Raw genomic sequence first — 13,110 nt, 5'->3', positions numbered from 1 at the left:
GTCAAACCTTGGTGGAACAAATCACGATCTATACAAATTTCAACACAAGTTATACATACAAATATATGTTGCGATTTTTGTGATACAGCTTTGATCGAAGATTTCTGTATTGGACGTAAGTCTTATATGCTAGAAAGTCTAATCTGAATTGGACGCAAGTCTTATATGCCATGCAGTTCCACGTACGTACATGCCAATCTCAAACACCCTTCTCCTTCCATATTCTCTCGTCTACTTCTTTCCTGGAATCAGGAGTGGCGGCGGCAGCAGCAGCCGCCGCCATTGACACCTGGTAGTCCCTCCGGATTGCCCAAAGCTCCTCGGTGCACTTCTTCATCGTCGGCCGCGATCTCCTCGACGGCGCTAGACACTCCTGCGCCAGACCTAGCATCTTCTCCACCGCTGCTATCGACGCCGGCGTCCTCCTCAGCCTCGCGTCCATCGCGATCACTGCATCCCCTTCCTTGAACTTGCGGATGGCCTGCAAAGAAGTATCAATGTTCTATGATCATCCACTACTTTCTCTTCTTCATCATCAAAATATTGGAAAATTATTAACATGAGAGGGCTTGAAATCTAAATATAAAAAAGAGAGCGTGCGAATAATGAATTCATAAAAAATACATGCTGTAAAATGTAAATTTCCCTGTGATATTTGTCATAAGGTAGAAGAGACGTCTCACCCATTGAGTCGTGAGGCGTTCTTTTTGGTCACGGCCGCGCTCGATGGGGCGGCGGCCGGTGATGAGCTCGACGAGGACGACGCCGAAGGAGTAGACGTCGCTCTTGTCGGTGAGCTGGTACGTGCGGAGGTACTCGGGGTCAACGTACCCGGCGGTCCCCTTAACCTGGGTGGACACGTGGGTCACCTCCGGGTCGTCGGACGCGAGCCGGGCGAACCCGAAGTCTGCCACCTTCGCCCGGAATGCATCCGTGAGGAGGATGTTCGATGCCTTTATGTCTCGGTGGATGATGGGGTGATCTATGCCATGCATACGTTCAAATAGAAAATTAAATACCATCTAAATTAATTTTTCTGTAGCATAAGTTAAAAATCTGAACCATTTAAGGATATTTAATATATACTTAAATCTTGGGGTTGCCGAAAAATAACCGTGAGGGGTGGCTATGGAGAAGCAACGATGTGTACAGGCAAATGTGATTTGAAAAGCGATCATTTGCACCAAAAACTGAAATGGTTTTCTTTTTTCTCTTGATGTTGCAGCATCACCCAAATTTTATTTTCGCTTTGCAAAACTACCCAACCTCTGCTGACGATCTACGGATACCGTGGATGGTTAAATAATCTACTTTGTTATTGTGTTTTAGTGTTTTACTCACTGATGAATAAATGAACCTTCTGAAGAATGTCAGAAATGTTCATAATCATCCATCAAAACCTTGTCTAATTCTATGACATTTGCAGTGATATGCTCCATTATTTTCCCTTCCTATGATGGTACTTTGTTCAGCATTTTGAGTACCTCTGTTTAGAAGTTGTATTATGATTCTGAGAGTTTTTTTCTATGGATAGATTATTAAGACTTCCTGCTAATTGATCTCTATATATCTCCAAAAGCTTATTTGATTCTTCTGGTCTTATCAATTTTGCTTTCTAACTGATTAAGACTACATATAGAAACATACTTTCTCTACACTATATTGTCTTTGAGGTTTGAACTTTGCAGTATATATTTGGGACTCAATATTTTGGTTACTAGAAATCTAATGGAGTACTATTGTTGTCAATTAATAAAGTTATATAGAACCACTATAGTAATTTAAGTAACAGTCCTTAAATCACACAATCAATGCCTATGAAGAAGAAATCACAGAAGCCCATATCATTTATTTTGAAAAATCAACCTTGAGGCAATCCAATTCCTTGGAAATTTTCCTCTGCGATCGAGTGATTTACTATCTTTTTAGCAATTAGGACATCTAATGGTAAAGCTTGAGAATGGTGACTATCTATGTTGAAGTTGGAGAGTATGACCTGCATATCCATGCAAATAGGTGACAGCATGAGCTACATCAATCGCAATGTTGAGCCGTTGTGCGAGCTCTAAAGAATCTCCACGAGAACCTGCATTGCATAACATAACATTCCATCATTATGTTCAGATTCTTTGATCGTTTAAATAGTGCTCTCTTTCCAAATTTATTTTATCTTTCTTCCTTCATTTGATCAGCTAATTCCATGACTTACCATCTAAGTGTTCCCGAAGAGTTCCATTTCCGACATACTCCACAACAATTAATCGTTCATCGTCACATTCCAAACATCCAAGGAACCTGACCAAGTTTAAATGTTCAACATTTGAAAGTGTTTGAACTTCACTGATGAATTCTGCAGACAGGTGTTTGTCATGCATGTTCTGCCAAGTGAAAGATACTAACATTAATATTAGTATCAAAATAAATCATAGAGAAAAGAATCTATTAGTTCACACTTCGCACTCTAACCTTTTTGGCGCGCTTTACAGCAACGCAAGACCCATCCTTCAGCTTCGCCTTGTAGATTGTACCAAAACCTCCTTGCCCTATTTTGTTTTCGTCACTGAAATTTGAAGTAGCCTTATATAATTCTGCAGCAGAGAATCCTGTTGTTTGTTGCTGTGTTCTACTTGAACTGTCATGACTTCTATTTCTGAATTTATAGCTGCTATTGCTGCTTACTGTTGATAGTTTTGAGGCTGCAGATTGTTTTAAAAAAAAAGTTATATTATAGATAAAGGGCTATGTTTGTGAAGTATTCAAAGATAAAAATCGATTAATCTGCAGAGTAGAATACTGAAATTTTCGATATTCGAAGAGAACAGAAGTCAACTCCTTGTCATGAAACTGGAGCCTACTGCAACAAAGAACTGAACAAAACCATACAAGCAAGAAGACTTCTTGTGGATGTTAAATAATAAAGAGCATATTAATATGACAACAGCTTCATCTAAGTCTCCCCAAAACAATTGATTCTGAAGCTTATCCTTCTCTTCTTACAAATCTCCTACACATACGGAATTCACTTCCAGTTTGTTTGATACATATATATATGCACTTTAATTTGAGAGCACAACTACATAGCATCAACATATAAATATGAAAAATTGAGCTTACTTGAAGCGGTAGAGATATCAAAATCTTCGATTCTTCCGCCTTGATCATTCCTTTCCTCGGATTTGCGACGGTGAGGAATGAAACAAGTTGTGAAGACTCCTGCAACTTTTTGGGCTGCAACCTTCAATGATCTTGAAGCACGGAGATTTCTCTGGTTAAGCTGCAGAGAGGTAGCAGAGAAATTGGATATCTGAGAGATATCAGGATCTAATGGAAGCCCATGGCTGATGCCAGAATCTTCTCCACCATGGCTAAAGCTGAGCTGCTGATTGCCAGGAAGCTGCATAGGAAAATAGTGGAAATTTAGGCAGAGTTTGTTAATAAACTCAGCCACACTTTACTTTCTCCATTCTCTTCCCTATCTAAATATCTCAAGAAGACCAATTCAATCCTGCCCAAATCCACCTATAGATTCCGTGTTTCATTATCATAAATAATATTTTTATTATCCTGCACATGTTGTGTTAATCCTAAAATCTTTATATAAACTCATAAATATTTACTATAGAAAAAAAAAAAGAAAATTCAATGCCATCACAGTTGGTGATTACTTGGTACATATGTTTTAAATTGGTGGGGTTTCTCTATTTATAATAATCCATGTCACTACATTAATAAGATGCTAGAATCACATGGTGGGCCACTACCCCTAAATAAAAAATGGTTTTCTGGATTGGTATTCACTAACTGCTCACCCATCCATCAATGAAAGCCGAATGCTTCTGCTTTGGATTTCAATGTTTGGATCCGACCCGTTTTGAGAAGTCGTCATCGCCATGAAGAATAAGTTAACCAAACCTTCTAATTTGACTTTAGGAGACAAGATTTGTTTATACAAATGAAAAGAAGGCAGTATGATGTATTTATTTGTAGAAGCAATTATTAAAAGTTGTTGACTTTCCAAAGTATTTGTCCTGTCTTTTGAATTTTGAATTTTTCTTTTCTTTTCTTGAGAGAACCTTTCTTTTGAGTTTGAGAGCCATGCAAAGAAGAAAAAGAAAATTTGCTAGCATGATCAAATTAAGAATCATTGTCCAAGGAATCACCATCTGAGTACAATTAAGGCTGCTCTCTTTCAAAAGAATAATTTCATTTATTTTGTTTACCTGCTGCTCCTAAAGGCATAAGTTTGAAGTGGATCTGAACCATTAATCATCTTGAGCAAACTACTGAATAAACAACCATACCTGCAACATTACCATATATGAATGACATAACAATTGCAGCTAGTGCACATCACGTCACATAATAAACTTGTTAGCCAATGCATTGAAGCAACTTTTCATACATAAATCCACACATCCATGAACTACTGGGCAGTTGAAGATGAGGACCTGATGCTTGGTACCTGACATGCATCTTCCTACCTTACTCAGCAAGATGAATTATGTTTGGCTATAGTTAAGTTTCTCTAGCTGCATTATGAGTACAAACCCCTTTCAGAAAGCATAACTATTTCTTTCTTGAGAAAAGAAGGCATCAACAAAATTCTATGCCATGATTCTTAGTCTGCAGCATGTTGGCATTTCATGAAGACCTCAAGCATTTGCCATTGCAACAGCCGAAAGCATTTATCATAAAACAGCAATCTTCATCCAATCAAAAAATTAGGTAGATAAAATTCCACATATTATCCAGATATGAACTAATCAAGAGTCTTCTCTTACATGTCAACAATGATGGCAATATATGTGTTGGACAGATAGACAAGGACACCCTCCAAAGCACAAAGATGACAATAGGAGACCTTTATGATGACATAAGCGTCATCTTATTTCACAATTTGGATGGCCATGACTCATTAGCCTCTCACTTCGAACTGCTATGGATTTGAAATGATCTTCTAGCATATGAACTGTAACAAATAATCAAGTTTCTCTACACGGATGTATTGATGGAAATTATGAAGCAATTGACATGTACTTTACAAAACAGAGTTTTAGTTCATTAGGCATTACGAACTGGTTCCATTAAAATTAACACGCTCACCAGTAGCAAAGATATCCCAGAAAAGTGCACTTAAAAAATACAGAAATGATGTAAGCATCAAAAACCCACGAAAAGAACCCATTCTCTCAACAAAGAAACCTGCACCAACAGTTCCGACAATGGCAGCCAGTGTTCCAGCAGTATTTGATATACCTGTCATCATTGGCATGTCGATAAGCATAAAAACTTCATAAAGAGATACAAATGTTGACTAATTTTTTGTTTTTCCAATGTTAAAATGTTCGGCAATTATCACTGAGAGACATTAAGATATAATAGTACCATGCAGAACTCCAGCATATTGTGGGGCAATCTCCTGAAAACATAATTCAAGGGTAAATGCTGTTAGAAAAGCAACACAATCAAAGATATCACTCACTTTTGTCCTTGTAATTAACAAGGTTGACCAACCTGAAGATTCACCAAAAAACCAGAGTGGCTAAAAGAACTTAAACCAACAGCAGTTGTAAGCCAAGCAGAGGCCGTAAGTGGACTTTTTGCAGCATTTAAACCAAGAAGAGCAATTCCAGGACCAACAAATCCAATTGACTGCCAGGAATACATGATAAAGATTTAAGTTTACATGTTTAAGTCCGCAGCCAAGACTTGCCAAAAGATACCAAAATAATCAGAAAAAGAATTTGATAAGAAAAGAAGCAATTGAGGTCCACAAGGACTCAATTAAATATAACAACTTAATAAGTGAGGATCTTTTCACATTTCATGTTCATTAATTCAAAATCCAAGTCAATTTATCAAAAGCCTACAAAGAAAAACTAGCTGGCATAGGTTGCCTCCAGTAGAATGTAATAAAAACTGACACCTTGTTTCTTCACTATAAGGAGACTTGTTCAGTCTCTTCAAAGTCTTCTACAGGTACCCCTATGTGACAAATTACAAGAGTCAATGCTCGTATATCTGGCCACAGAAAAGGAGCCAACTATTAAATGATACATCAAATTCTATTTAGCTGACTAGTCCTAATTTGACCAAGAACAGTTCTCAGGTAATTAGTTAGACCAACCTAGCTTCCAATGACCAAAGACAAGGATATATCAATAAGCATACAAACTTTCTACAAGGAAAATCCACGATATCTGAATGTTAATCGAACGTAACTAATAAATCTTTAAGAACTAAATGATCAAAACTCTCATTCTGACAGTAGAATCTCCTCCTCTGAATCTCATACAAATATCAGAAATATAATTTCGATGAAAACAATAGCTTAAGCAAATTTATGATAAATTGTCTGATACAAGAAAGTAAGGAAAAATGGCATAGCTTGGTTAATCTCATAGTACCTGCATAATTTTTCGAGTAGAAGTAACAGTTCTACCATTTCGAATTAGCATGTCCGAGAGAGCAGCGGCAACATATCCTAAAACTGCCATCATGATCCAAGGAAGTGCACTAAACCATGCAGCTTCCCTGAGGTTGACACCATAAATCTGAGCAATATAGACCAAAATAAAGTGAGAGATGCACCAAGGAATTTAATGCATAGAATTTTAAACCAGAAATAATACTTACGATGTTGAAATACACTGGCATCCATGAAAGGATAACAAAGTAACCCTGCAAATGTAACCAGGCTTGGAATTAATTTAAGAATTTGAAAAATACAGTAACATGACTCTTGATTCAAGTAGGCAGAAGTTACCCAGCTATGCATGGCATTCGCCGAAATCAAAGCCCATGTTGGCCACCTAGAGAGTAGTTTCCTGAAGGGAGGGATCACTCTGAATTTTTCAGGTACTTCAGTGAGAGGAGTAGTTAGTTTTTGACCTTTCATTATATATTCCAACTCATATTGTGATATTTGTGAATTCTTATCAGGTGAACTTGAAGCTACAGACAGCCATACCAACACCCAGAGAAATCCAAATAATCCAAATATTAGAAACGGTCCAAAAATTCCAGCTTGTGACATGATGATAGGGGACATCAGTAGACCAGCTGCACTACCAAGCTGAAATCCAGCCATCACAAGCCCAACAGCTCTAGATCGTTCTGTTGGAGGAAACCATCTATAAGAAAAAAAATGCAGTTTAAAATTTTAAATAAATTCAACAACTTAAGGTTTGCACAGTTCTTCACTAGAAACTTAAATGCATACTTGAAAGAAGTTCAATAGATAATTTTGAAAGGGAAAAAAGATAAGGCAGTTCCAGGCCAACACCTCAAGACCATTTTGTTCATACTAGGCAGTGCTACTCCTTCTGCAGCACCTAAAAGTACTCTCATAGCAAGTAATGCCCACAATGAAGTCTCAGCAGCCCAAGGAGTAAGAAATGTGGCCATCGACCATAAAGTCACACCACATGCCAAAACTAATTTACCGCCATAATAATCTACTAGCGCTCCACCAATAATGGGTGACATGAGATATCCCCAGAGGAAAGAAGACTGTTCTGAGCAACCAACACACCATCAGAGAACAGAAAATAATTCTACAGAATATGAAATGTTGAAAGTGTATATTATAAATGTCTAAACTACAGCAGGAACAACTTGACTGATACCTCACAAATTGAAAAGTCCCCCAATGCAAATATGGAAGCTACCCATATAATTAAATCATTGCTGCACTCAGCTCAATTAACAAGGTGTTGGAAAACTCAACACTTCAAGCTTCACCAAATATTTGAGCTTTATTGCTACTCTTTCTTCTATTGCTAGTTTGCTACAAAAGTACAGAGAACAAAAGAAAGGTTGATATGCTACTATATATAGTTCCAGGATACCAAATTCAGTTAAGTGAACAATAGCGAAATCCATCAATTGTATATCCACCAAGAACCAAATTTTCCAAGTAGCTAAACTCAAACGTGGATTCGCCACATATTCTAGTTGCTTAACACCCAGCACATACTAAGTGGAAAAGAAGGTGACAATTTAGACATGCTTAAGATGGAATTCTATAGAACAAGCCATGCAATATCAAAGAAGCATCAATCTAAATAGTACCATAAGAGAAAAGAAAAAGAAAGAAGCAATCGCAATCCATGGATAATTAGGTCTCAACCCTTCCAGAGGAACCAAAGTACCGAAGAGAAATCACCTGAACAATTCCGGCGAACGACTTAGTCCATCCATAGGCCTCGGAGAGCGGAACGATCGCCACCGACATAACCACCCGATCGGCATTGCAGAGCGCGAGGGCCATCCCGAGCAAAGCGACCACCTTGACCCTCTCCGACGTCACAAACTCCAAGAAACTAGGGTTTCTTACCTCGCCGCCGCTATCCGAATCGAACGACCGGTACGAGGCCTTCGGTGCGATTCTAGTAGGCGGAGAGGAGCGAATGCGAAGCAAAGTTGGGACCTTTCGTTGTAGATGGCAAGAATTTTGCCTCGATCTCCTCCATCGGTGTAGGGCTTGGGAGACCTTGCCATGACAGGAGAGAGATGGGTTCGGAGAGTTCAAAACGAGAGGAGAAGCGGGAGAACGGAAAGTTGTATGGAGGGCGGAAAGGGGAAGAGGAGAAGTCATTGGAGAGAGAGAGAGAGAGCGAGCGAGCAAAGTGAGCTTCTACTGAGCTTTTATTTTTCCTTAATAAATCAAGGTTTTCTGATGGAAAACTATATAGCAAGTAGTCGAGTAGATGAGAATTTTTTATAAAAAAAAAAAAGAAAAAAAAAAGGAACAATTGTATCAATTATTCGGGAAGAAAACCCATCTCACGTAAATTCGAAACTCAAAAAATCTGAGCATTATTTGTAAGCTAAAATCGGTTGATTTATAGAGAACGAATAATAGAGGATCAGACCAATGTGAAGGTGGGAGATGTGATAGAATAATAGACTAATAAGGCTTCTCCAAGGGTGGCAGAAGAAGATGAGTTCTAAAAATATTTTAATGGTTGGTGGTTTCTATTAGATCAAAAGATATATTATGTGATCTGATGTAACTTCTGCGATCCATGTTATCTCCATTAAGGTTTGAAACTACAAACCTGAACCAAGAGTTAGAAACATTGCACTTGTTAAAAATAAAAAATAAAAGCATACAATCTAACTTTTAATTAGTCAAAACAGAATTCAATAATAAATTGCGAAAAATATATGTTTCAATCGGTCGTATTATGTCATCAGGGCATATTCTCTTCCAATCCCTCTCGAATTTTGTCAGGGATTTTTGGACTGGAGAAGGGGAAGGTAGTGCAAACTGTCTAATTTCCCTGCCGATCACATAGCCACTCATATTTTCCCATTTAATAAATTTAGTAGGTATAGCCCACTTTTCTATAAAAACAGGTGTTATTGTGAAAGAAAAAAAAAACTAAGAATTTTTTTAAGTTACAATATCCCTCCTAAATTTTAAGACAAAGTGAAACGACGATGGCAGAAAATTACATAATAATCAATTATATTCCTAATACGTTAATGAGTTCATTAATTTAGCTATAACTAGCAAAGATAAATAAAATAATTAAATTATAAACTACCCATCTACTCCACCAAACTAATCACCATTCCTCCTACCCAAACCACCAGCCCTCCTCGTCGACGCACATGGCTTTCTTGGCGACCCAACGATCGAGGGTGTTCACGAGCCTCAAGACGTGAGCCTAGCTCGCCAGTAGGTGTACCAGTCGCCTTAGCCCTCGTCCTCACTGCCCTCACCCTCATCGTGCTCATCCTTATGTCCGTCGCTCTCACCCTCTGTCACCTCACATTCCTTGCCCTTATCGTCTCGCCTCATCTTCATCTCTCGTCCTCACCACTCTTGCCCTTATCCTTGGCCCTCACCCTCACCGTCTTCACCGTATGTAGAAGTACTACCGACTATGAGGCAAGGGAAGGTGGGGATCGACTTAGAGTCCTGACTTGGTTGGTGTCAGGTTATAGCAAGCCAGCGATGGGGAGGAGATGTCGGCAGCAACAATCTCGATATTGTCGTCTTCTAGGGGGACATCGGTGATGATGAAGGGGAGGTTGAGCGAGGAAGATAATAAACTAATCCTAATTATATCTCTTTTTATTCTAATTTAATTAAAAGGTCATAAAATTGTACTTAAATATATATGAAATACATAATGGGTTATTTCGAGATTAATTAACAAACACATAAGCTAACTCCTCCAAATTTTGTCACCATATACTAACGAAGGGGAGAAATTAAATTTTTTCTAAAATTTAGGGTTGATATTATAACCTAAAAAGGTTTGAAGAATATTCCTAAAAATCGAGATGTCAGCATAATTAACCCAAAAAAATAATTTAACTATCCATGGATACCACTGTCTTGTGATTTCTCTACACTGTATACTCATTGAATTTAAAAAAGAAAAGAAAGCAGCTTTGCTTTGAGTGGCTACAGAGCACCACCAAGGCACAACCTTTTTACATATCAAATAGTGGAGAAGGGAATAGAAAGAAGAACTCATCAAAGGTTTAGTTTTGATTCCTTCTTCCATGAGCTTCTCTTCTTCCTCCCTTCTTCTCTCTGTTCTGCTCTGTTTCATTTCTCGATTTTATTACTGTCAATCTCGGAGCAAAGAAAATAAATATTTCATCTTTGTATCTTTATCCGCTTCTTCTTCTTCTTCTTCTTCTTCTTCTTCTTCTTCTTCTTCTCCGAGGGCTCTCCTCAACCTCTGGTCTCCTTTTATGGTTGGGGTTTAAATGGGGTTTAAGGGTTATGATTCTAATTTGATCTAAAAGCAGCTGGAACAGTGGGTTTGTTATAGTTCACTCTTCAAGATCTCTCCTTTTTCCTTCTTTCAAGATTCTCTCTAGATTTAAAGAGGTAGGTATTGCTTAGATCACGTAGGCATCTTGTTGGATTTGATGTCCTGGATGGAAGTCCTCCCTCCAATTGCTCCCTATTTCTCCAGCTCAAATTGGAATCTTGCCCAGAAAGGAAGTGGGAACTGGACTGAGGAAGAGAACAAGGTCTTCGAAGATGCCCTGGCCCGCTTCGATAGCGGCATGCCGGAGCGTTGGGAGAAGGTGGCCGCCATGATCCCCGGGAAGACGGTGGGAGATGTCATGTCCCATTACAGAGATTTGGAGAATGATGTCAATTATATAGAAGCTGGGTTGGTCTCATTTCCTGAGTACGATTCTTCGAGTGTTGCATCAGATTGGGAGAATAGCTATGATTTTGAGGGGCTGAAACAGGCATATTTTGTCGGCCGAAAGAGGAAAACATCGGAGCAAGAGAGGAAGAAAGGAGTCCCTTGGACCCAAGAAGAGCACAGGTAATTAGATTCTGTTAGCATTGTAGATTCTAGATTTATAGTATCGAGTCCTTGCTACAATTTATTTTGAGATATGACTGAAACTATCTTGCATGCCATACAACTATCTGAGAATATTTATCTATGTAAGCATATATTTGATAACTAGTACTTAATCCATATGCAATTAGAGTCAGAATTACCCCATTATTAGTTATTATTTATTAATGGTAGCTTAGTTAGCTCTTGTTATTGCCAAGGTTATATGTTAATGCTGAACATTTTTTGTAAATCTGGTGTCAGGAGGTTTCTTGTGGGTTTGAAAAAATATGGTAAAGGTGACTGGAGAAACATATCTAAGAACTCAGTATTCACCAGGACTCCTACACAAGTCGCGAGCCATGCACAGAAGTACTTCATCAGGCTTAACTCATGTGGCAAAGATAAGAGGAGATCTAGCATACATGACATGACTATTGTAAATTCACCACAAGATAGGGCATCCTCGCCATCTCAGACGTCTATTCTTGCTACACAATCGAGTTCATCTGGTACTTCTGCAATATCTGACCAATTCTCAATGATAGTCAATTCAAATCAACCATATAAAGCAGCTAATGTTTTTAATCCATCAGAACATGGTAATGAGTTCATGTTTAAATTGTTTAAAATCACCCCATATGGGATGATGAAGTTTCAGTAGCAAAACTCACAGAGTGATGTGCTCCGTGGTTTCTATGAATAGTCACCATGGAATCGTTTTCAGATGCAATCTAATTGCCCTCGCCATCATGGATAAGAATGGTTGAGTATATTATCATTTGGAGATCTGATTTATATACACACAGAGGGAGGGCAGATCTCTTTGTTGGATGAGATAGTTCATGGTACAAAAAGTTAATGCGGTTCAAAATTTGTTTGTGACATGGTTAGAGTCAGTAGCAGCACTCAAGTTCCCTCAGCTTCACAGTACACAAATTGTATTTCACAATGATGGGAGAATGTGAGGCAAAGTTAGAAATTCATTCTCATTTTGTGTTCTAAACTATGTGTCAGGTGCCAGGTTTGTAGCTATTTGTAAACTGGATCAGTTCTTGAGCTGTTCTACGAGATCAAAGAAATGAATGCACCAATTATTAATCTGTTCATATCTGCTATCTCCTACTTCATAACTATGTAGCTTTGCGATGGTCATGGCTCATTGACCAGTGCGTCGTTTCTATGTATATATTTCATGCTGCCCCTTGAGTTAATAAAGAATGGTAGCTGAATCAATATCTGTTTTCTTGCTGGCTATTAGTTTTATATTTCATTTATCACTATGTTCAATTGCTCTTTACCAGTTCATGGATCATTTAAGAATGGCTTGAACTTTAAATCAAAGCAGATGCTTTGTCTTGATTGAGTCATGCAGCATTCTCTTACATATATCCACCTTCTTTCTTTGGTCTGGATGGATCTGAAGAATGGTTCAACGCTTGGCACTGGTAAAAGAAAAGCGAAGATGAGTCAGAACTCCACTGATAGCATAACATGCTTGAATAGCGATGGTTCTTTTTTAACCTCTTGGGGGAGATGTCCTGGAAATATACAGTGTTTGCTCCTCAGCAAAGTAGATAGACACTACTGAGAGTGAGATATATAAAACTTATTTTAGATAGACACTACTGAGAGTGAGATATATAAAACTTATTTTCTAAACTTATCTACCCTAAAACATCTAGATCCACTAAATAGACTGTAGGAAGAAATGTGGGACATCTTGCAGTGTCTTTAGTGTTTCCACACAACGGATCTCTGTTTTTTGACGACATTGGTT

At 38.3% G+C, this 13,110-nt stretch overlaps 3 protein-coding genes across 8 annotated transcripts; 1 reads left to right on the top strand and 2 right to left on the bottom strand.

Moving 5' to 3' along the window:
- Positions 1 to 8: 8 nt before the first annotated feature.
- LOC140788773 (calmodulin-binding receptor-like cytoplasmic kinase 2) lies at positions 9 to 3,656 on the bottom strand. Its single transcript, XM_073138219.1, has 6 exons — positions 3,115 to 3,656; positions 2,467 to 2,696; positions 2,210 to 2,378; positions 1,997 to 2,086; positions 684 to 982; positions 9 to 481 (listed from the first exon to the last, which is right to left on the bottom strand). The coding sequence occupies exons 1-6, from the start codon at positions 3,398 to 3,400 to the stop codon at positions 200 to 202; spliced, it is 1,356 nt and encodes a 451-aa protein (XP_072994320.1). The 5' UTR covers positions 3,401 to 3,656; the 3' UTR covers positions 9 to 199.
- A 1,323-nt stretch (positions 3,657 to 4,979) lies between these two features.
- On the bottom strand, positions 4,980 to 8,953 carry LOC140788770 (probable anion transporter 3, chloroplastic). Of its 6 annotated transcripts, none has more exons than XM_073138211.1 (8): positions 8,168 to 8,953; positions 7,286 to 7,512; positions 6,767 to 7,133; positions 6,637 to 6,681; positions 6,408 to 6,554; positions 5,515 to 5,652; positions 5,386 to 5,419; positions 4,980 to 5,256 (listed from the first exon to the last, which is right to left on the bottom strand). In XM_073138211.1, exons 1-8 carry the CDS (start codon positions 8,597 to 8,599, stop codon positions 5,069 to 5,071), a joined length of 1,578 nt encoding a protein of 525 aa, XP_072994312.1. In that variant the 5' UTR covers positions 8,600 to 8,953; the 3' UTR covers positions 4,980 to 5,068. The 6 variants fall into 6 exon arrangements, with proteins under 6 accessions (XP_072994312.1, XP_072994313.1, XP_072994317.1 ...); XM_073138212.1 differs by having other exon boundaries at positions 7,286 to 7,517; positions 8,168 to 8,296; XM_073138216.1 differs by lacking the exon at positions 7,286 to 7,512 and having other exon boundaries at positions 6,767 to 7,116; positions 8,168 to 8,949.
- Positions 8,954 to 10,419: 1,466 nt separating this feature from the next.
- Positions 10,420 to 12,566, top strand: LOC140788769 (transcription factor DIVARICATA-like). Its single transcript, XM_073138210.1, has 2 exons — positions 10,420 to 11,312; positions 11,595 to 12,566. Exons 1-2 carry the CDS (start codon positions 10,900 to 10,902, stop codon positions 11,992 to 11,994), a joined length of 813 nt encoding a protein of 270 aa, XP_072994311.1. The 5' UTR covers positions 10,420 to 10,899; the 3' UTR covers positions 11,995 to 12,566.
- Positions 12,567 to 13,110: the final 544 nt, after the last annotated feature.

Source organism: Typha latifolia, chromosome 5 (assembly GCF_019914945.1).
Source record: "Typha latifolia isolate L0001 chromosome 5, TyphaL0001v2, whole genome shotgun sequence".
In the NCBI taxonomy this organism is placed as follows: Eukaryota; Viridiplantae; Streptophyta; class Magnoliopsida; order Poales; family Typhaceae; genus Typha; species Typha latifolia.
Note: the sequence above shows the minus strand (reverse complement) of the source record. Positions and strands in the feature narration are given on the sequence as shown.